This window comes from Oncorhynchus mykiss, chromosome 25 (genome assembly GCF_057628025.1).
Source record: "Oncorhynchus mykiss isolate SJ-2025 chromosome 25, ASM5762802v1, whole genome shotgun sequence".
NCBI classification, from domain to species: domain Eukaryota; kingdom Metazoa; phylum Chordata; class Actinopteri; order Salmoniformes; family Salmonidae; genus Oncorhynchus; species Oncorhynchus mykiss.
In genome coordinates this window covers 9,494,629-9,516,550 of record NC_143046.1, presented here as the reverse complement: position 1 = coordinate 9,516,550, position 21,922 = coordinate 9,494,629, and the positions used below count along the sequence as shown (strand labels likewise).

At 50.2% G+C, this 21,922-nt stretch overlaps 1 protein-coding gene across 1 annotated transcript in view; it reads left to right on the top strand.

The window, feature by feature from the left end:
• Positions 1-21,432, top strand: part of LOC110504527 (cyclin-J) — a 43,828-nt gene extending 22,396 nt beyond the window's left edge. The window contains exons 4-6 of the mRNA XM_036969785.2: positions 12,221-12,520; positions 14,836-14,995; positions 17,441-21,432. Of these exons, the coding sequence (XP_036825680.2) occupies positions 12,221-12,520; positions 14,836-14,995; positions 17,441-18,047 (1,067 nt within the window). The 3' untranslated portion in view covers positions 18,048-21,432. The remainder of the gene's footprint in view (positions 1-12,220; positions 12,521-14,835; positions 14,996-17,440) is intronic.
• The last annotated feature ends 490 nt before the right edge of the window (positions 21,433-21,922 follow it).

Genomic DNA, 21,922 nt, shown 5'->3' with positions numbered 1-21,922 from the left:
CAGGTTTCTACACTCCTTTAGCAGTAGTCTAATACCCCCCCCCCCCCAGCAGGTTCTCAGGTTTCTATACTCCTTTAGCAGTAGTCTAATACCCCCCCCCCCCAGCAGGTTCTCAGGTTTCTACACTCCTTTAGCAGTAGTCTAATACCCCCCAGCAGGTTCTCAGGTTTCTATACTCCTTTAGCAGTAGGACTAATACCCCCCCCCCCCCCCCAGCAGGTTCTCAGGTTTCTACACTCCTTTAGCAGTAGTCTAATACCCCCCCCCAGCAGGTTCTCAGGTTTCTACACTCCTTTAGCAGTAGTCTAATACCCCCCCCCCAGCAGGTTCTCAGGTTTCTACACTCCTTTAGCAGTAGTCTAATACCCCCCAGCAGGTTCTCAGGTTTCTACACTCCTTTAGCAGTAGTCTAATACCCCCCAGCAGGTTCTCAGGTTTCTATACTCCTTCAGCAGTAGTCTAATACCCCCCCCCCCCCCCAGCAGGTTCTAAGGTTTCTACACTCCTTTAGCAGTAGTCTAATACCCCCCAGCAGGTTCTCAGGTTTCTACACTCCTTTAGCAGTAGTCTAATACCCCCCAGCAGGTTCTCAGGTTTCTATACTCCTTTAGCAGTAGTCTAATACCCCCCCCCCCCCCCCAGCAGGTTCTCAGGTTTCTACACTCCTTTAGCAGTAGTCTAATACCCCCCAGCAGGTTCTCAGGTTTCTATACTCCTTTAGCAGTAGTCTAATACCCCCCCCCCCCCCAGCAGGTTCCAAGGTTTCTACACTCCTTTAGCAGTAGTCTAATACCCCCCAGCAGGTTCTCAGGTTTCTACACTCCTTTAGCAGTAGTCTAATACCCCCCCCCCCCCCAGCAGGTTCTCAGGTTTCTACACTCCTTTAGCAGTAGTCTAATACCCCCCAGCAGGTTCTCAGGTTTCTACACTCCTTTAGCAGTAGTCTAATACCCCCCCCCCCCCCCCAGCAGGTTCTCAGGTTTCTACACTCCTTTAGCAGTAGTCTAATACCCCCCCCCAGCAGGTTCTCAGGTTTCTACACTCCTTTAGCAGTAGTCTAAAACCCCCCCCAGCAGGTTCTCAGGTTTCTACACTCCTTTGGCAGTAGTCTAATACCCCCCCCCCCCCCCCGGGCAGGTTCTCAGGTTTCTACACTCCTTTAGCAGTAGTCTAATACCCCCCCCCCCCCCCCCCCCGGCAGGTTCTCAGGTTTCTACACTCCTTTAGCAGTAGTCTAATACCCCCCCCCCCCCCCCCAGCAGGTTCTCAGGTTTCTACACTCCTTTAGCAGTAGTCTAATACCCCCCCCCCCCCCCCCCAGCAGGTTCTCAGGTTTCTACACTCCTTTAGCAGTAGTCTAATACCCCCCCCCCCCCCCCCCCCCAGCAGGTTCTCAGGTTTCTACACTCCTTTAGCAGTAGTCTAATACCCCCCCCCCCCCCCCAGCAGGTTCTCAGGTTTCTACACTCCTTTAGCAGTAGTCTAATAGCCCCCCCCCCCCCCCCCCCAGCAGGTTCTCAGGTTTCTACACTCCTTTAGCAGTAGTCTAATACCCCCCCAGCAAGTTCTCAGGTTTCTACACTCCTTTAGCAGTAGTCTAATACCCCCCCCCCCCCCCCCCAGCAGGTTCTCAGGTTTCTATACTCCTTTAGCAGTAGTCTAATACCCCCCCCCCCCCAGCAGGTTCTCAGGTTTCTATACTCCTTTAGCAGTAGTCTAATACCCCCCCCCCCCCCCCAGCAGGTTCTCAGGTTTCTACACTCCTTTAGCAGTAGTCTAATACCCCCCCCCCCCAGCAGGTTCTCAGGTTTCTATACTCCTTTAGCAGTAGTCTAATACCCCCCCCCCCCCCCAGCAGGTTCTCAGGTTTCTATACTCCTTTAGCAGTAGTCTAATACCCCCCCCCCCCCCCCCCCCAGCAGGTTCTCAGGTTTCTACACTCCTTTAGCAGTAGTCTAATACCCCTCCCCCCCCCAGCAGGTTCTCAGGTTTCTATACTCCTTTAGCAGTAGTCTAATACCCCCCCCCCCAGCAGGTTCTCAGGTTTCTATACTCCTTTAGCAGTAGTCTAATACCCCCCCCCCTCCCCCCCAGCAGGTTCTCAGGTTTCTACAATCCTTTAGCAGTAGTCTAATACCCCCCCCCCCCCCCGGCAGGTTCTCAGGTTTCTACACTCCTTTAGCAGTAGTCTAATACCCCCCCGGCAGGTTCTCAGGTTTCTACACTCCTTTAGCAGTAGTCTAATACCCCCCCCCCCCAGCAGGTTCTCAGGTCTCTATACTCCTTTAGCAGTAGTCTAATACCCCCCCCCCCCCCAGCTGGTTCTCAGGTTTCTATACTCCTTTAGCAGTAGTCTAATACCCCCCCCCCCCCCCCCCCAGCAGGTTCTCAGGTTTCTACACTCCTTTAGCAGTAGTCTAATACCCCCCCCCCCCCCCCCCCCAGCAGGTTCTCAGGTTTCTACACTCCTTTAGCAGTAGTCTAATACCCCCCCCCCCCCCCAGCAGGTTCTCAGGTTTCTATACGCCTTTAGCAGTAGTCTAATACCCCCCCAGCAGGTTCTCAGGTTTCTACACTCCTTTAGCAGTAGTCTAATACCCCCCCCCCCCCCCAGCAGGTTCTCAGTTTTCTATACTCCTTTAGCAGTAGTCTAATACCCCCCCCCCCCCCCCCCCCCAGCAGGTTCTCAGGTTTCTACACTCCTTTAGCAGTAGTCTAATACCCCCCGCCCAGCAGGTTCTCAGGTTTCTACACTCCTTTAGCAGTAGTCTAATACCCCCCCCCCCCAGCAGGTTCTCAGGTTTCTATACTCCTTTAGCAGTAGTCTAAACCCCCCCCCCCCCCAGCAGGTTCTCGGGTTTCTATACTCCTTTAGCAGTAGTCTAATACCCCCCCCCCGCCCAGCAGGTTCTCAGGTTTCTACACTCCTTTAGCAGTAGTCTAATACCCCCCCCCCCCCCCCCCCCCAGCAGGTTCTCAGGTTTCTACACTCCTTTAGCAGTAGTCTAATACCCCCCCCCCCCCCCCCAGCAGGTTCTCAGGTTTCTATACGCCTTTAGCAGTAGTCTAATACCCCCCCCCCCCCCCAGCAGGTTCTCAGGTTTCTACACTCCTTTAGCAGTAGTCTAATACCCCCCCCCCCCCAGCAGGTTCTCAGGTTTCTATACGCCTTTAGCAGTAGTCTAATACCCCCCCCCCCCCCCCAGCAGGTTCTCAGGTTTCTACACTCCTTTAGCAGTAGTCTAATACCCCCCCCCCCCAGCAGGTTCTCAGGTTTCTACACTCCTTTAGCAGTAGTCTAATACCCCCCCAGCAGGTTCTCAGGTTTCTACACTCCTTTAGCAGTAGTCTAATACCCCCCCCCCCCCCCAGCAGGTTCTCAGGTTTCTACACTCCTTTAGCAGTAGTCTAATACCCCCCCCCCCCCCCCCAGCAGGTTCTCAGGTTTCTACACTCCTTTAGCAGTAGTCTAATACCCCCCCCCCCCCCCCAGCAGGTTCTCAGGTTTCTACACTCCTTTAGCAGTAGTCTAATACCCCCCCCCCCCCCCCCCCCCCCAGCAGGTTCTCAGGTTTCTACACTCCTTTAGCAGTAGTCTAATAGCCCCCCCCCCCCCCCCAGCAGGTTCTCAGGTTTCTACACTCCTTTAGCAGTAGTCTAATACCCCCCCAGCAAGTTCTCAGGTTTCTACACTCCTTTAGCAGTAGTCTAATACCCCCCCCCCCCCCCCAGCAGGTTCTCAGGTTTCTATACTCCTTTAGCAGTAGTCTAATACCCCCCCCCCCCCCCCCCCCAGCAGGTTCTCAGGTTTCTATACTCCTTTAGCAGTAGTCTAATACCCCCCCCCCCCCCCCCCCCCCCAGCAGGTTCTCAGGTTTCTACACTCCTTTAGCAGTAGTCTAATACCCCCCCCCCCCCCAGCAGGTTCTCAGGTTTCTATACTCCTTTAGCAGTAGTCTAATACCCCCCCCCCCCCCCCCCCCCAGCAGGTTCTCAGGTTTCTACACTCCTTTAGCAGTAGTCTAATACCCCCCCCCCCCCCAGCAGGTTCTCAGGTTTCTACACTCCTTTAGCAGTAGTCTAATACCCCCCCCCCCCCCCCCCAGCAGGTTCTCAGGTTTCTACACTCCTTTAGCAGTAGTCTAATAGCCCCCCCCCCCAGCAGGTTCTCAGGTTTCTACACTCCTTTAGCAGTAGTCTAATACCCCCCCAGCAAGTTCTCAGGTTTCTACACTCCTTTAGCAGTAGTCTAATACCCCCCCCCCCCCCCCCCCCAGCAGGTTCTCAGGTTTCTATACTCCTTTAGCAGTAGTCTAATACCCCCCCCCCCCCAGCAGGTTCTCAGGTTTCTATACTCCTTTAGCAGTAGTCTAATACCCCCCCCCCCCCCCCCCCCCAGCAGGTTCTCAGGTTTCTACACTCCTTTAGCAGTAGTCTAATACCCCCCCCCCCCCCCAGCAGGTTCTCAGGTTTCTATACTCCTTTAGCAGTAGTCTAATACCCCCCCCCCCCCCCCCCCCCAGCAGGTTCTCAGGTTTCTATACTCCTTTAGCAGTAGTCTAATACCCCCCCCCCCCCCCCCCAGCAGGTTCTCAGGTTTCTACACTCCTTTAGCAGTAGTCTAATACCCCTCCCCCCCCCAGCAGGTTCTCAGGTTTCTATACTCCTTTAGCAGTAGTCTAATACCCCCCCCCCCAGCAGGTTCTCAGGTTTCTATACTCCTTTAGCAGTAGTCTAATACCCCCCCCCCCTCCCCCCCAGCAGGTTCTCAGGTTTCTACAATCCTTTAGCAGTAGTCTAATACCCCCCCCCCCGGCAGGTTCTCAGGTTTCTACACTCCTTTAGCAGTAGTCTAATACCCCCCCGGCAGGTTCTCAGGTTTCTACACTCCTTTAGCAGTAGTCTAATACCCCCCCCCCCCAGCAGGTTCTCAGGTCTCTATACTCCTTTAGCAGTAGTCTAATACCCCCCCCCCCCCAGCTGGTTCTCAGGTTTCTATACTCCTTTAGCAGTAGTCCAATACCCCCCCCCCCCCCCCCAGCAGGTTCTCAGGTTTCTACACTCCTTTAGCAGTAGTCTAATACCCCCCCCCCCCCCCCCCCCAGCAGGTTCTCAGGTTTCTACACTCCTTTAGCAGTAGTCTAATACCCCCCCCCCCCCCCAGCAGGTTCTCAGGTTTCTATACGCCTTTAGCAGTAGTCTAATACCCCCCCCCCCCCCCCCCCAGCAGGTTCTCAGGTTTCTACACTCCTTTAGCAGTAGTCTAATACCCCCCCAGCAGGTTCTCAGGTTTCTACACTCCTTTAGCAGTAGTCTAATACCCCCCCCCCCCCCCCAGCAGGTTCTCAGTTTTCTATACTCCTTTAGCAGTAGTCTAATACCCCCCCCCCCCCCCCCCCCCCCAGCAGGTTCTCAGGTTTCTACACTCCTTTAGCAGTAATCTAATACCCCCCGCCCAGCAGGTTCTCAGGTTTCTACACTCCTTTAGCAGTAGTCTAATACCCCCCCCCCCCAGCAGGTTCTCAGGTTTCTATACTCCTTTAGCAGTAGTCTAAACCCCCCCCCCCCCCAGCAGGTTCTCGGGTTTCTATACTCCTTTAGCAGTAGTCTAATACCCCCCCCCGCCCAGCAGGTTCTCAGGTTTCTACACTCCTTTAGCAGTAGTCTAATACCCCCCCCCCCCCCCCAGCAGGTTCTCGGGTTTCTATACTCCTTTAGCAGTAGTCTAATACCCCCCCCCCCGCCCAGCAGGTTCTCAGGTTTCTACACTCCTTTAGCAGTAGTCTAATACCCCCCCCCCCCCCCCCCCCAGCAGGTTCTCAGGTTTCTACACTCCTTTAGCAGTAGTCTAATACCCCCCCCCCCCCCCAGCAGGTTCTCAGGTTTCTATACGCCTTTAGCAGTAGTCTAATACCCCCCCCCCCCCCCAGCAGGTTCTCAGGTTTCTACACTCCTTTAGCAGTAGTCTAATACCCCCCCCCCCCAGCAGGTTCTCAGGTTTCTATACGCCTTTAGCAGTAGTCTAATACCCCCCCCCCCCAGCAGGTTCTCAGGTTTCTACACTCCTTTAGCAGTAGTCTAATACCCCCCCCCCCCAGCAGGTTCTCAGGTTTCTACACTCCTTTAGCAGTAGTCTAATACCCCCCCAGCAGGTTCTCAGGTTTCTACACTCCTTTAGCAGTAGTCTAATACCCCCCCCCCCCCCCCAGCAGGTTCTCAGGTTTCTACACTCCTTTAGCAGTAGTCTAATACCCCCCCCCCCCCCCCCAGCAGGTTCTCAGGTTTCTACACTCCTTTAGCAGTAGTCTAATACCCCCCCCCCCCCCCCAGCAGGTTCTCAGGTTTCTACACTCCTTTAGCAGTAGTCTAATAGCCCCCCCCCCCCCCCCCCAGCAGGTTCTCAGGTTTCTACACTCCTTTAGCAGTAGTCTAATACCCCCCCAGCAAGTTCTCAGGTTTCTACACTCCTTTAGCAGTAGTCTAATACCCCCCCCCCCCCCAGCAGGTTCTCAGGTTTCTATACTCCTTTAGCAGTAGTCTAATACCCCCCCCCCCCCCCCCCAGCAGGTTCTCAGGTTTCTATACTCCTTTAGCAGTAGTCTAATACCCCCCCCCCCCCCCCCCCAGCAGGTTCTCAGGTTTCTACACTCCTTTAGCAGTAGTCTAATACCCCCCCCCCCCCCCAGCAGGTTCTCAGGTTTCTATACTCCTTTAGCAGTAGTCTAATACCCCCCCCCCCCCCCCCAGCAGGTTCTCAGGTTTCTATACTCCTTTAGCAGTAGTCTAATACCCCCCCCCCCCCCCCCAGCAGGTTCTCAGGTTTCTACACTCCTTTAGCAGTAGTCTAATACCCCTCCCCCCCCCAGCAGGTTCTCAGGTTTCTATACTCCTTTAGCAGTAGTCTAATACCCCCCCCCCCAGCAGGTTCTCAGGTTTCTATACTCCTTTAGCAGTAGTCTAATACCCCCCCCCCTCCCCCCCAGCAGGTTCTCAGGTTTCTACAATCCTTTAGCAGTAGTCTAATACCCCCCCCCCCGGCAGGTTCTCAGGTTTCTACACTCCTTTAGCAGTAGTCTAATACCCCCCCGGCAGGTTCTCAGGTTTCTACACTCCTTTAGCAGTAGTCTAATACCCCCCCCCCCCAGCAGGTTCTCAAGTCTCTATACTCCTTTAGCAGTAGTCTAATACCCCCCCCCCCCCCAGCTGGTTCTCAGGTTTCTATACTCCTTTAGCAGTAGTCTAATACCCCCCCCCCCCCCCCCCAGCAGGTTCTCAGGTTTCTACACTCCTTTAGCAGTAGTCTAATACCCCCCCCCCCCCCCCCCAGCAGGTTCTCAGGTTTCTACACTCCTTTAGCAGTAGTCTAATACCCCCCCCCCCCCCCCCCAGCAGGTTCTCAGGTTTCTATACGCCTTTAGCAGTAGTCTAATACCCCCCCCCCCCCCCCCCCCCCAGCAGGTTCTCAGGTTTCTACACTCCTTTAGCAGTAGTCTAATACCCCCCCAGCAGGTTCTCAGGTTTCTACACTCCTTTAGCAGTAGTCTAATACCCCCCCCCCCCCCCCCCCAGCAGGTTCTCAGTTTTCTATACTCCTTTAGCAGTAGTCTAATACCCCCCCCCCCCCCCCCCCCCAGCAGGTTCTCAGGTTTCTACACTCCTTTAGCAGTAGTCTAATACCCCCCCAGCAGGTTCTCAGGTTTCTACACTCCTTTAGCAGTAGTCTAATACCCCCCCCCCCCCCCCAGCAGGTTCTCAGTTTTCTATACTCCTTTAGCAGTAGTCTAATACCCCCCCCCCCCCCCCCCCCCCCAGCAGGTTCTCAGGTTTCTACACTCCTTTAGCAGTAGTCTAATACCCCCCGCCCAGCAGGTTCTCAGGTTTCTACACTCCTTTAGCAGTAGTCTAATACCCCCCCCCCCCCCAGCAGGTTCTCAGGTTTCTATACTCCTTTAGCAGTAGTCTAAACCCCCCCCCCCCCCAGCAGGTTCTCGGGTTTCTATACTCCTTTAGCAGTAGTCTAATACCCCCCCCCGCCCAGCAGGTTCTCAGGTTTCTACACTCCTTTAGCAGTAGTCTAATACCCCCCCCCCCCCCCAGCAGGTTCTCAGGTTTCTACACTCCTTTAGCAGTAGTCTAATACCCCCCCCCCCCCAGCAGGTTCTCAGGTTTCTACACTCCTTTAGCAGTAGTCTAATACCCCCCCCAGCAGGTTCTCAGGTTTCTATACTCCTTTAGCAGTAGTCTAATACCCCCCCCCCCCTCCCCCCCAGCAGGTTCTCAGGTTTCTACAATCCTTTAGCAGTAGTCTAATACCCCCCCCCCCGGCAGGTTCTCAGGTTTCTACACTCCTTTAGCAGTAGTCTAATACCCCCCCGGCAGGTTCTCAGGTTTCTACACTCCTTTAGCAGTAGTCTAATACCCCCCCCCCCCAGCAGGTTCTCAGGTCTCTATACTCCTTTAGCAGTAGTCTAATACCCCCCCCCCCCCCAGCTGGTTCTCAGGTTTCTATACTCCTTTAGCAGTAGTCTAATACCCCCCCCCCCCCCCCAGCAGGTTCTCAGGTTTCTACACTCCTTTAGCAGTAGTCTAATACCCCCCCCCCCCCCCCCCAGCAGGTTCTCAGGTTTCTACACTCCTTTAGCAGTAGTCTAATACCCCCCCCCCCCCCCCAGCAGGTTCTCAGGTTTCTATACGCCTTTAGCAGTAGTCTAATACCCCCCCCCCCCCCCCCAGCAGGTTCTCAGGTTTCTATACTCCTTTAGCCGTAGTCTAATATCCCCCCCCCCAGCAGTAGACCTGGGAAGAGAGGACATAACTACATCCTGCTGTTCTTACCTTTCAACCTCTCTCTGGGCGCTCTCTACAGCCTCTCGACACACGTCCACAGGGCCGACCCGCAGCCCCGGAGGGAGGTTAGGTTCTGAAGAGGACAGGCATACACTTGGCTCAGCAGAGGAAGCACCGACTAGACCCTCTCTCGCTCTTTAGATAGGATCGTTTAGCAACCTACTTTCCAGCCAGGAAGACTGAAGGAACTCACAGAGGAGGAAGCACCCTTTCTTTTTCTCTCCCACAGCTCGTAGATTAGTCACCGTGTTCATCTTGTTGACATGAAACAGGACAGGTTGTACTTGTAATTAACATAAATGCTAAAAAGCAGCTTGCAGTACTAAATCACCTTTTGACCCTATGACTTCTACCTCTTTTCAGAAATGTAATTTCAGTTGAAATAGTTTGTTGTATCCCTTGTTAAAACACACACCCAACCAACAGCCAATGCAAGTGGTAAACCAAAGAGCCATCACAGGGAGGAGACTGACAACACAATGTCCCTACCAGGATGTAAGAGGTGGTTTTGTAGAGATGGGGGGGGGGGGGGGGGGTGTATTCATGGCCATTTTATGACTGCGCCTGTGGACACAGGAGTCCAGCAGACAGACGAGACTACTAGCCTATAGGTTATGAAGGTGAATGGGGAAAGTGTAGCTTGAGACTGGGTCTAGGCTGGAGTGGGCTGGGCCGGCCCCATGCTAAAACAGCTGGAGTAGCGGGTGGGAGTGAACAGAACAGCACTTATTGTTTCCTGTTCTGGTTATGAGACTCCATTACAGCCTATGTGTTAACTGCCTCCTAAGGCCTGCTGGGGTGATTGGCTGCTGGCTGGGCTCTCTACGGCTCTCTCCTACAGGGTTAATGGCAGGCTGCGGCATCAGCAGTAAAAATCACACTTGAAAGAGCCTATCTATATATATATATATATATATATATATATATATATATATATATATATATATATATATATATATATATATATATATATATATATATATTGCATATTACACACACACATTGGTTCAGCTGGTCTTAATTAAGACAACTAGGCAGGGAATTATAGAGGGGGTTAATGGGGGAAGAGGGAGAGGAGGGTGGGAATTAGAGGGGGTGGAGGGGGGGTGCTGATGTTTTATCTGCTCCTAACCAACTATGCTGAACTGCGCTGTTGGTTAAAGTCTTAAGTAAGTAAGCATTCCCCGGTAAGGTCGACAGTTGTTGTATTCGGGGCATGTGACTAATAAAGTTTGATTTGACAGAGGGTGGTGGTGGTGGGGGGTGGATAGAGAGTGATGAAATTGCAACATAGTGTGGGAAAGAGTGCGAGGCAAGGAAAAATCAAGGAGTTGTGCAGTGGACGGGGGGAAGACGTAGCCAGGCAGGCCTGTTCAGATGGTGTGAGGACTAACTCCATCAAACCTCCCTTCCCTCCAACTCTCCTGTCTCTGTTTGTCATGACGTTAGTGCTGTGATCCGTGGTATGTTGACAAGGCTTGTCCGTAGACTGTTAATCCAAGCTGTTGGGTTTTAGGACTTGTATAATACGGTAGTTGTGACGGCCACGTTCCTTCCCAACACTGTGTCTCAGTGTGTGAGATAAGATGTGAATGTAACCTAGTCCATTCTTTGTTTTGAACACTGTTTGATTGTGTGTCTGTACCCAGTGACTCTACACATGGGTATTGTACACATTTCCTGAACATACATGTATCTTCTGTAGAGGGTCGGCCTAGTTGTTGACATCGTCTCCCTCATATCAGTTCTCTGTGCCATGAGGGTGCCACGTGTGCCCATGTCAGCGCCCCCCCCCCTCCCAGTTTTCCTGCTGAAACAGGTTTATAGGAGGAACCGAGAGGCTTATTAGTTGTTTTTAGGGAAAAGTGCCTGAGTACCCGGACTCCTCACTCTTTCTCACCCTCTTTCCTCCCCCCCTTCTCACCCTCTTTCCTCCCCCTTCTCACCCTCTTTCCTCCCCCCTTCTCACCCTCTTTCCTCCCCCCTTCTCACCCTCTTTCCCCCCCCCCTTCTCACCCTCTTTCCTCCCCCCTTCTCACCCTCTTTCCTCCCCCCCTTCTCACCCTCTTTCCTCCCCCCCTTCTCACCCTCTTTCCTCCCCCCCTTCTCACCCTCTTTCCTCCCCCCCTTCTCACCCTCTTTCCTCCCCCCTTCTCACCCTCTTTCCTCCCCCCTTCTCACCCTCTTTCCTCCCTCCTCCTCACCCTCGTTCCTCCCTCCTCCTCACCCTCGTTCCTCCCTCCTCCTCACCCTCATTCCTCCCCCTTCTCACCCTCTTTCCTTGACAATTGTAGCTGGAAACGTCTGGTTTTTAATGGAATATCTACATAGGCGTACAGAGGCCCATTATCAGCAACCATCACTCCTGTGTTCCAATGGCACGTTGTGTTAGCTAATCGCAGTTTATCATTTCAAAATGCTTATTTATCATTAGAAAACCCTTTGCAATTATGTCAGCACAGCTGAAAACTGTTGTCCTGATTAAAGAAGCAATAAAACTGGCCTTGTTTAGACTAGTTGAGTATCTGGAGCATCAGCATTGTGGGTTCGATTACAGGCTCAAAATGTCCAGAAACAAAGACCTTTCTTCTGAAACTCGTCAGTCTATTCTTGTTCTGAGAAATGAAGGCTATTCCATGTGAGAAGTTACCAAGAAAATTAAGATCTCGTACAACGCTGTGTATTACTCCCTTCACAGAACAGCACAAACTCGCTCTAACCAGAATATAGAGTGGGAGACCCCAGTGCACAACTGAGAAAGAGGAGTACATTAGAGTGTCTAGTTTGAGAAACAGACACCTCACAAGTCCTCAACTGGCAGCTTCATTAAATAGTACCCACAAAACACCAGTCTCAATGTCAACAGTGAAGAGGCGACTCCGGGTTGCTGGCCTTCTAGGCAGAGTTGCAAAGAAAAAGCCATATCTCAGACTGACCAATAAAAATAAAATATTAAGATGGGCAAATGAACAGACACTGGACAGAGGAACTCTGCCTAGAAGGCCAGCATCCCGGAGTCGTTTCTTCACTGTTGACATTCAGACTGGCGTTTTGCAGGTAGATGTTGTGTTTTGCGGGTACTGTAACGTACTCAGACCCCTTGGAAAAGTCAAGGGGTCTGAGTACTTTCCGAAGGCACCGTATCTCCCTCAGTTACCTCGTACCTCTACACATCTGTACTGATTATTGTTACTCATTGTGTATTTATTTATTACGTGTTTTGATTTTCTATTGTTTTGGTATTTTATTTCTCTCTGCGTTGGCGGGAAGGGTTGGTAAGTAAGCATTTCACGGTTTAGTCAACACTGAAGCATGTGACAAGTACAAAGGTTTTCGTGTAGGCTACCTTCTAAACTCTCTCTCTTCCCTGTAGGTAAGTTTGAGGAGAGGGAGGACCGAGTACCTAAGTTGGAGCAGCTCAACTCCCTGGGCTTCATGTGTTCTCTGAACCTTGTTCTCAACAAGAGAGACCTCATCAAGATGGAGCTGCTGCTGTTGGAGACGTTCAGCTGGAACCTGTGTATGCCCACCCCGGCCCACTTCATAGACTACTACCTCCAGGCCTCGGTGCAGGAGGGAGACCTGTACAACGGCTGGCCTCTCTCCTCCCTCTCCAAGACCAAAACCTTTATGGACAAGTACACACACTACTTCCTGGAGGTGTCACTGCAAGGTGAGGGGTGAGGGAGGGATTGAGGTGATGGGTGGGGTGAAGGAATGAGTGCACAGGGGCAAAGGTTAAAGCCAGAGAGAGGGATGGAAGGGAGAAAAATAGAGGGGCAGGTATGAAATATATGTAGACTCATGTGCTTGTCACAAACTAACAGTCTGATTGGCTGTGTCCTCTAGACCTCTACTAATGGTCTGATTGGCTGTGTTCCTCTAGACCTCTACTAATGGTCTGATTGGCTGTGTTCCTCTAGACCTCTACTAACGGTCTGATTGGCTGTGTCCTCTAGACCTCTACTAACGGTCTGATTGGCTGTGTCCTCTAGACCTCTACTAACGGTCTGATAGGCTGTGTTCCTCTACTAACGGTCTGATTGGCTGTGTTCCTCTACTAACGGTCTGATTGGCTGTGTTTCTCTAGACCTCTACTAACGGTCTGATTGGCTGTGTCCTCTAGACCTCTACTAACGGTCTCATTGGCTGTGTTCCTCTAGACCACTACTAACGGTCTGATTGGCTGTGTTCCTCTAGACCTCTACTAACGGTCTGATTGGCTGTGTTCCTCTAGACCTCTAATAAAGGTCTGATTGGCTGTGTCCTCTAGACCACTACTAACGGTCTGATTGGCTGTGTTCCTCTAGACCTCTACTAACGGTCTGATAGGCTGTGTTCCTCTAGACCACTACTAACGGTCTGATTGGCTGTGTTCCTCTACTAACGGTCTGATTGGCTGTGTTCCTCTACTAACGGTCTGATTGGCTGTGTTCCTCTAGACCTATACTAACGGTCTGATTGGCTGTGTTCCTCTAGACCTCTACTAACGGTCTGATTGGCTGTGTTCCTCTAGACCTCTACTAACGGTCTGATTGGCTGTGTCCCTCAAGACCACTACTAACGGTCTGATTGGCTGTGTTTCTCTAGACCACTACTAACGGTCTGATAGGCTGTGTTCCTCTACTAACGGTCTGGTCTGATTGGCTGTGTCCCTCAAGACCACTACTAACGGTCTGATTGGCTGTGTTCCTCTAGACCTCTACTAACGGTCTGATAGGCTGTGTTCCTCTACTAACGGTCTGATTGGCTGTGTCCTCTAGACCTCTACTAACGGTCTGATAGGCTGTGTTCCTCTACTAACGGTCTGATTGGCTGTGTTCCTCTACTAACGGTCTGATAGGCTGTGTTCCTCTACTAACGGTCTGATTGGCTGTGTTCCTCTACTAACGGTCTGATTGGCTGTGTTTCTCTAGACCTCTACTAACGGTCTGATTGGCTGTGTTTCTCTAGACCACTACTAATGGTCTGATTGGCTGTGTTCCTCTAGACCTCTACTAACGGTCTGATTGGCTGTGTTCCTCTACTAACAGTCTGATTGGCTGTGTTCCTCTAGACCTCTACTAATGGTCTGATTGGCTGTGTTTCTCTAGACCACTACTAATGGTCTGATTGGCTGTGTTCCTCTAGACCTCTACTAATGGTCTGATTGGCTGTGTTCCTCTAGACCTCTACTAATGGTCTGATTGGCTGTGTTCCTCTACTAACGGTCTGATTGGCTGTGTTCCTCTAGACCTCTACTAACGGTCTGATTGGCTGTGTTCCTCTACTAACGGTCTGATTGGCTGTGTTCCTCTAGACCTCTACTAACGGTCTGATTGGCTGTGTTCCTCTAGACCTCTACTAACGGTCTGATAGGCTGTGTTCCTCTACTAACGGTCTGATAGGCTGTGTTCCTCTACTAACGGTCTGATTGGCTGTGTTCCTCTACTAACGGTCTGATAGGCTGTGTTCCTCTACATCACTACTAACGGTCTGATTGGCTGTGTTCCTCTAGACCTCTACTAACGGTCTGATTGGCTGTGTTCCTCTACTAACGGTCTGATAGGCTGTGTTCCTCTACATCACTACTAACGGTCTGATTGGCTGTGTTCCTCTAGACCTATACTAACGGTCTGATTGGCTGTGTTCCTCTAGACCTCTACTAACGGTCTGATTGGCTGTGTTCCTCTACTAACGGTCTGATTGGCTGTGTTCCTCTACTAACGGTCTGATTGGCTGTGTTCCTCTAGACCTCTACTAACGGTCTGATTGGCTGTGTTCCTCTACTAACGGTCTGATAGGCTGTGTTCCTCTACATCACTACTAACGGTCTGATTGGCTGTGTTCCTCTAGACCTCTACTAACGGTCTGATAGGCTGTGTTCCTCTACTAATGGTCTGATAGGCTGTGTTCCTCTACTAACGGTCTGATAGGCTGTGTTCCTCTACTAACGGTCTGATTGGCTGTGTTCCTCTACTAACGGTCTGATTGGCTGTGTTCCTCTAGACCATGCGTTCCTGAGTTTCCGGCCGTCTCAGGTGGCGGCAGCGTGCGTAGCTGCGTCTCGTATCTGTCTCCAGATTTCTCCTAGCTGGACCACGTCTCTACACCTATTGACTGGATACACCTGGGAACACCTCACACACTGCATCAAACTCATGCTGCTGTAAGTCTCTCTCTCACACACACACACACACACACACACACACACACACACCTGGGAACACCTCACACACTGCATCAAACTCATGCTGCTGTAAGTCTCTCTCTCACACACACACACACACACACACACACACACACACACACACACACACACACACACACACCTGGGAACACCTCACACACTGCATCAAACTCATGCTGCTGTAAGTCTCTCTCTCACACACACACACACACACACACACACACACCTGGGAACACCTCACACACTGCATCAAACTCATAATGCTGTAAGTCTCTCACACACTCACACACACACACACACACACCTGGGAACACCTCACACACTGCATCAAACTCATGCTGCTGTAAGTCTCTCTCTCACACACACACACACTCACACACACACACACACACCTGGGAACACCTCACACACTGCATCAAACTCATGCTGCTGTAAGTCTCTCTCTCACACACACACACACACACACACACACACACACACCTGGGAACACCTCACACACTGCATCAAACTCATAATGCTGTAAGTCTCTCTCTCTCACACACACACACACACACACACACCTGGGAACACCTCACACACTGCATCAAACTCATGCTGCTGTAAGTCTCTCTCTCACACACACACACACACACACACCTGGGAACACCTCACACACTGCATCAAACTCATGCTGCTGTAAGTCTCTCTCTCACACACACACACACACACACACACACACCTGGGAACACCTCACACACTGCATCAAACTCATAATGCTGTAAGTCTCTCTCTCTCACACACACACACACACACACACACACCTGGGAACACCTCACACACTGCATCAAACTCATAATGCTGTAAGTCTCTCACACACACACACACACACTCACACACACACACACACACACACCTGGGAACACCTCACACACTGCATCAAACTCATGCTGCTGTAAGTCTCTCTCTCACACACACACACACTCACACACACACACACACACCTGGGAACACCTCACACACTGCATCAAACTCATGCTGCTGTAAGTCTCTCTCTCACACACACACACACACACACACACACACACCTGGGAACACCTCACACACTGCATCAAACTCATAATGCTGTAAGTCTCTCTCTCTCACACACACACACACACACACACACCTGGGAACACCTCACACACTGCATCAAACTCATGCTGCTGTAAGTCTCTCTCTCACACACACACACACACACACACACACACACACCTGGGAACACCTCACACACTGCATCAAACTCATAATGCTGTAAGTCTCTCTCTCTCACACACACACACACACACACACACACCTGGGAACACCTCACACACTGCATCAAACTCATGCTGCTGTAAGTCTCTCTCTCACACACACACACACACACACACACACACACACCTGGGAACACCTCACACACTGCATCAAACTCATGCTGCTGTAAGTCTCTCTCTCACACACACACACACACACACACCTGGGAACACCTCACACACTGCATCAAACTCATGCTGCTGTAAGTCTCTCTCTCACACACACACACACACACACACACACACCTGGGAACACCTCACACACTGCATCAAACTCATAATGCTGTAAGTCTCTCTCTCTCACACACACACACACACACACACACACACACCTGGGAACACCTCACACACTGCATCAAACTCATAATGCTGTAAGTCTCTCACACACACACACACACTCACACACACACACACACACCTGGGAACACCTCACACACTGCATCAAACTCATAATGCTGTAAGTCTCTCACACACACACACACACTCACACACACACACACACACACACCTGGGAACACCTCACACACTGCATCAAACTCATAATGCTGTAAGTCTCTCACACACACACACACACACTCACACACACACACACACACACACACACACCTGGGAACACCTCACACACTGCATCAAACTCATGCTGCTGTAAGTCTCTCTCTCTCTCTCACACACACACACACACACACACACACACACACACACACACCTGGGGCCACCTCACACACTGCATCAAACTCATAATGCTTGTAAATCTCTCTCACACACACACCTGGGGCCACCTCACCTCAGTCTCTCTCATACAGGACAGACACACCTGAGACCAGTTGAATGCTTGTATGCAAAGACCTGATCATATCCATTTGACCAAGCCCATCTCCATGCTAATTCTCTCGTTGCTCATATAGGTTAACTGTAAACACATGACAATCCACTGTCCTCAGATAATAACACAGGTCTCATATAGGTTAACTGTAAACACATGACAATCCACTGTCCTCAGATAATAACACAGGTCTCATATAGGTTAACTGTAAACACATGACAATCCACTGTCACTGTCCTCAGATAATAACACAGGTCTTGTTCTACCTCCCCGTCTGTCTCTCCTCCACAGTGCCCATGACAATGATGTGAAGGAGGCCAACAAACCCAAATCCACCCCTCCGTTGTCTTGCTCCTCCTCTCTCCAGTCCCACCCTCCTCCCTCCCACCTCTCCCCAGTCCAGAGACCAGCTACCTCCTCCAACCCCCAGCAGCTCCTTTTCCAGCCTGGCCCAGTGGGCTTCCCTCACCTCTCCCAGCACTCCCCCTCCTTGTCCCAGCTCCACGCGCTAGCTGACTCCCAGGCTTTGGGGCCTGCTGTGGTCAACATGTCCCAGGACATCCTCCAAAGCCACAGGATGGGGCTGCTCACTGGGGCCAACACCATGACCTCCACAGCAGGGACCTTCCCCTCCTATCCTAGCCTGACTTCGGGGCTGCTCACTGGGGCCAACACCATGACCTCCACAGCAGCGGCCTTCCCCTCCTATCCTAGCCTGACTTCGGGGCTGCAGCCTGGGGCTCGGGTGGCACCGCTGGCCTTGCAGGGCCCCATCTCCATGCAGGTAGCCTTGGCTGCGGAGCCGAGACACTGCCTCAGCATGGCCTACACCGGAGGGTACCTGGGGGGCGTGGGCCCCCACCACACCTTCACGGCAGCGGGCTGCTTCGACAGGTGACGCCAGGAGACAGAGGAGAGGATGAACAGCAAACTGCCCCGAGCCAGGGACAGGGAGCGCTGCAATCCTCTTCCCTCACTACTTCCTCCTCCTCTCCGCTCCCTGGCAGACCTCCTCTCCATCTCCGTCAGCACCCCGTCCCCCTCCTCTGCCGCACCCCGCCCTGCGCCCCCCACCCTCAGACAGAGACGGAGAGAAAGACGGCTAAAACACAAGCAAAGGTCAAAGGGCACCGATGACCCCGTGGAGGTCATCACACTGACATGACACCTGACGTCACTGACTGACTGTTGAACACTGTGTTCCGATCCCGTCGCAGGAACGTGATTCCAAGGCAGAAGCATTAAAACACTGTAGAATGGTCACCGTATGTCCCTGGTTAAGATGCTGTTATCACTGTGAACCAGAGGCTATGCAGCATGATTCCTCCTCAGTGCCTCCTGGGTTTTGACCAGAGTGATGTCTGTCTGTCTGTCTGTCTGTGAATTCAGCTGAAGATGAAGTGCTGCTGGATCTCTCTCACTCTAATCCCAAAAACAGATCAACTCAACTGAAGACGAGTAATTGGTCAGTAAAGTGACATATTGAGCTGCTGACTTGAGAACAGTGGTATGAAGTGTTATAAGTAGACCTACCAGTGAGTTGAAGAGGCTGTGTCACTTGCTATGTCAGCCTTATATCACTCTTATGCCAGTGAATAAAGGGATTATGTCACTCGTGACTAAGTGCTCCAGGGGCATTCTGAGAATTCCTACCCAAAATCCTCTCTGGTTGAGGAGGGGAGACCACAGAGTTCATTGTTCTGTCACAGCAGGGGAAATCCATAGTTTTAACATAGCTGTCATGTTTTGGCTTTCTCTTCTTTCATCCTTCCTCCTTCCTTGTCACCTCTCCTTACAGCCTTTATTCTCCCTTCCTCCCTCCTTGTCACCTCTCCTTACAGCCTTTAGTCTCCCTTCCTCCCTCCTCGTCACCTCTCCTTACAGCCTTTAGTCTCCCTCCCTCCTCGTCACCTCTCCTTACAGCCTTTAGTCTCCCTTTCTCCCTCCTTGTCACTTCTTACTTTTTGCAAAGTCTTGTCTTGTGGTGGAGCTCTCCTCATATCTGGATCTTTGTTTCCAGAAAGAGGGGGGGGGGGGTGTTCCAACCACCAAGTCTCGTAGTGAGGGTTAAAGAATGAAGCTCTGTTTTCCACGTCCTTCCACTCAGACTTCAAGTGGAAGTGAACTGACACGGAATGCTCATGGTTAAGGAGACTTGGAAACATAGAAATAGAATGATTGGCATTCTAATTCTATGCTTAGAACTCTGTTGAAGTAGATAATGACATTCTGCTGCCTTCTATTAGAAGTGATGGTTCTGTGTGAGCTGAAGACTTGTTTCCATGAACCACAGCGTATATCAGGGACTTGATGTAACGGATTACTTGAATACGATGCCATTGAAACGTGCCGTAGCTTCTTATTTATATGGACACATCTATTCCTTGTTGCTTTATTTTGTATTCTTTGGTGAAGTAAGTTTAGTTTTAGTTTTTAGTTGTTTTTTTTATACCCGCGTGTAATGTGTTTTTCTGTGCCCTTGTATAACTGTATATTCAGGCTCAGGTTAGGCTGTGAATATCCAATCAGCCGTCTCCTTATTGCTGAGGTTACCCAATCAGCTGTCTTCTTACTGTGTCCTATTGAGTGTGCTTTAAGTAGATACTAGCATGGCACCCAGGAGGGTTTCTCACTGATCTACCTCTCTGAGGAAGAGGACCTTCATTTTTAAATAACATACTAAGATATATAAACAAACACCAAATTTGCATCCTGGTAGAATCCGTGACCTTCCAGACGATGAAACACACAGCCCATCTGCAGCTTGTCATTACTAATAGCTTCCCACATTCCCAGCACTGCTTTTCCCCATACTTCTACTTCCTGTTGGAACGTAAACACATCCAGATTCCCCTTCTGGGTCACAGGGGGTCTCGCTGGTTACCGTGGCGATGGCCAAAAAAAATCTAAATCGGGGGCTCACTCAGAAGGAGAGTTAGTTGGAACGTTACAGAATGTTTAGATAGAAATGTGCTGTTTAGATCAGAGATGGGTATCTGTTGTGTAGAGCAGGGAATAGTGGAAGCTCTATAAATCACATTTCTATCTGCAACGATGTAAACTTCTGGTCCTTTTCTCTGTCCGTATGCCATTGAATGTGTATGTTTTTACTATGGTTGTACCTTGTCCCCAGCAGTTTTCACACTTGAACTATGCTGATACTACTAAGGCTGTGTTCTGGTTCTCAGAACATGTTCTATATAGGTTTTTATGTTGTGATTCTCAATGTTCTAGGCTTGGATATCAGAGATTTATTGAAATGAACGCTGTATGAAGCTTGCTTAAGCAAGTTATCTGTCAAGCATCTGAAATTTGTCTAAACTTTTTTTATAGCATGAACATACCTTACTGTAGTCTAGATAGTATATTACTAGAAATGGAATGAAGGGCTTACTAGAGTATGTTACTAGCAACCAAATGTATCTTTCTGCCTGATCTCTTCTGAACTATGTCAATCTACCCAGACTCAGTCACTGTACGGTCATCACTACTTTTTATAGACAAAGGGATTCTGTCTTTTTTGTTAACTACAGTTTATTTTACATTCCTATTATTTTAAGTGTATTTTATTTACTCCTGATCTGTGTTTAATAAAGATGGATGCAGTCGGTGTGGAGTAGTGGGTCATATTCATTAGGCACCAAACGGAAGAAAACGGACAAACAGGGAGGGACTATATGAACTTGTCCCAAAAAGAACGCTTTTTTTTTCTGTTTGCAAAATGTTTTGCTACGGTGTCACCTAATGAATACGACCCTGTTTTAGATAAAAGAACTCAAGTCTTTCCCTCACTAAAAAGCTACTTCTCACCGAGGTCTCAAGGTGCAATATGTTTTTGTTGGTAGAACCATACCATTTAGAATGATTCCTTCTATTTCTACGGCTAGAAGTCTTCTCTCACAGCCGTCACTGTCTTGAGGATAGCCCTCACTAACCGGTTCATCTTTTCTAACTTAATTCCTTGACATTATTGTGTGATTTGACTCGACGTCGATCCTTGCTGCCAGAAAGCCGAGAGCTCTGAACACTATGTTGCACATTGCAGCCTTGATTGGTGTACTGTACGTGTTGCTATAGCGATACTGTGCATGTTTCTATGTCCACAGAACTGTGCTGAGAAAAACACACACACACACACACTACTTGTCCAATGAAATGACACCAGAAATGTCCCACGTCTATTTTTGTAAAGCTGTTTTTGTAGCCTTTGTTGAAGTGACACTCAGAGAAGTTTCTTTTTTTATCCGATGAGCCATTGAAATAAACAACAACAAATAACTAAATATCTTCACTCCGTCTGTGTGTTCTTTTGTTTGATATTGAGGCTATTTGATTATCGTTTACAAGCTATTGTATGGTATTACTGAGACAATGCTGCTTCACAATGGCAACCTATTGGCTAAATGACTGGTCAAAAGGAGTGCACTATATAGGGTATTTGTATTTATAATGGTGGATCCCCATTAGCTGCTACCAAAGCTACTCTTCCTGGGGTCCAGCAAAATTAAGGCAGTTTTATACAATTATAAAACATTACAATACATTCACACGCGTCACAACAAACTGTGTGCCCTCAGGCCCTTACACCACAGCCTATCTACAGTACAAAATCCATGTGTATGTATAGTGTGTGTGTATGTATATGTATAGTGTGTGTGTGTGTCTGCCAATGTTTGTTGCTTCACAATCCCTGCTGTTCCATAAGTTGGTTTTTCTTCTTCTGTTATTTCTAATTTTACTGCTTGTGTCAGTTTCTTGATGTGGAATAGAGTT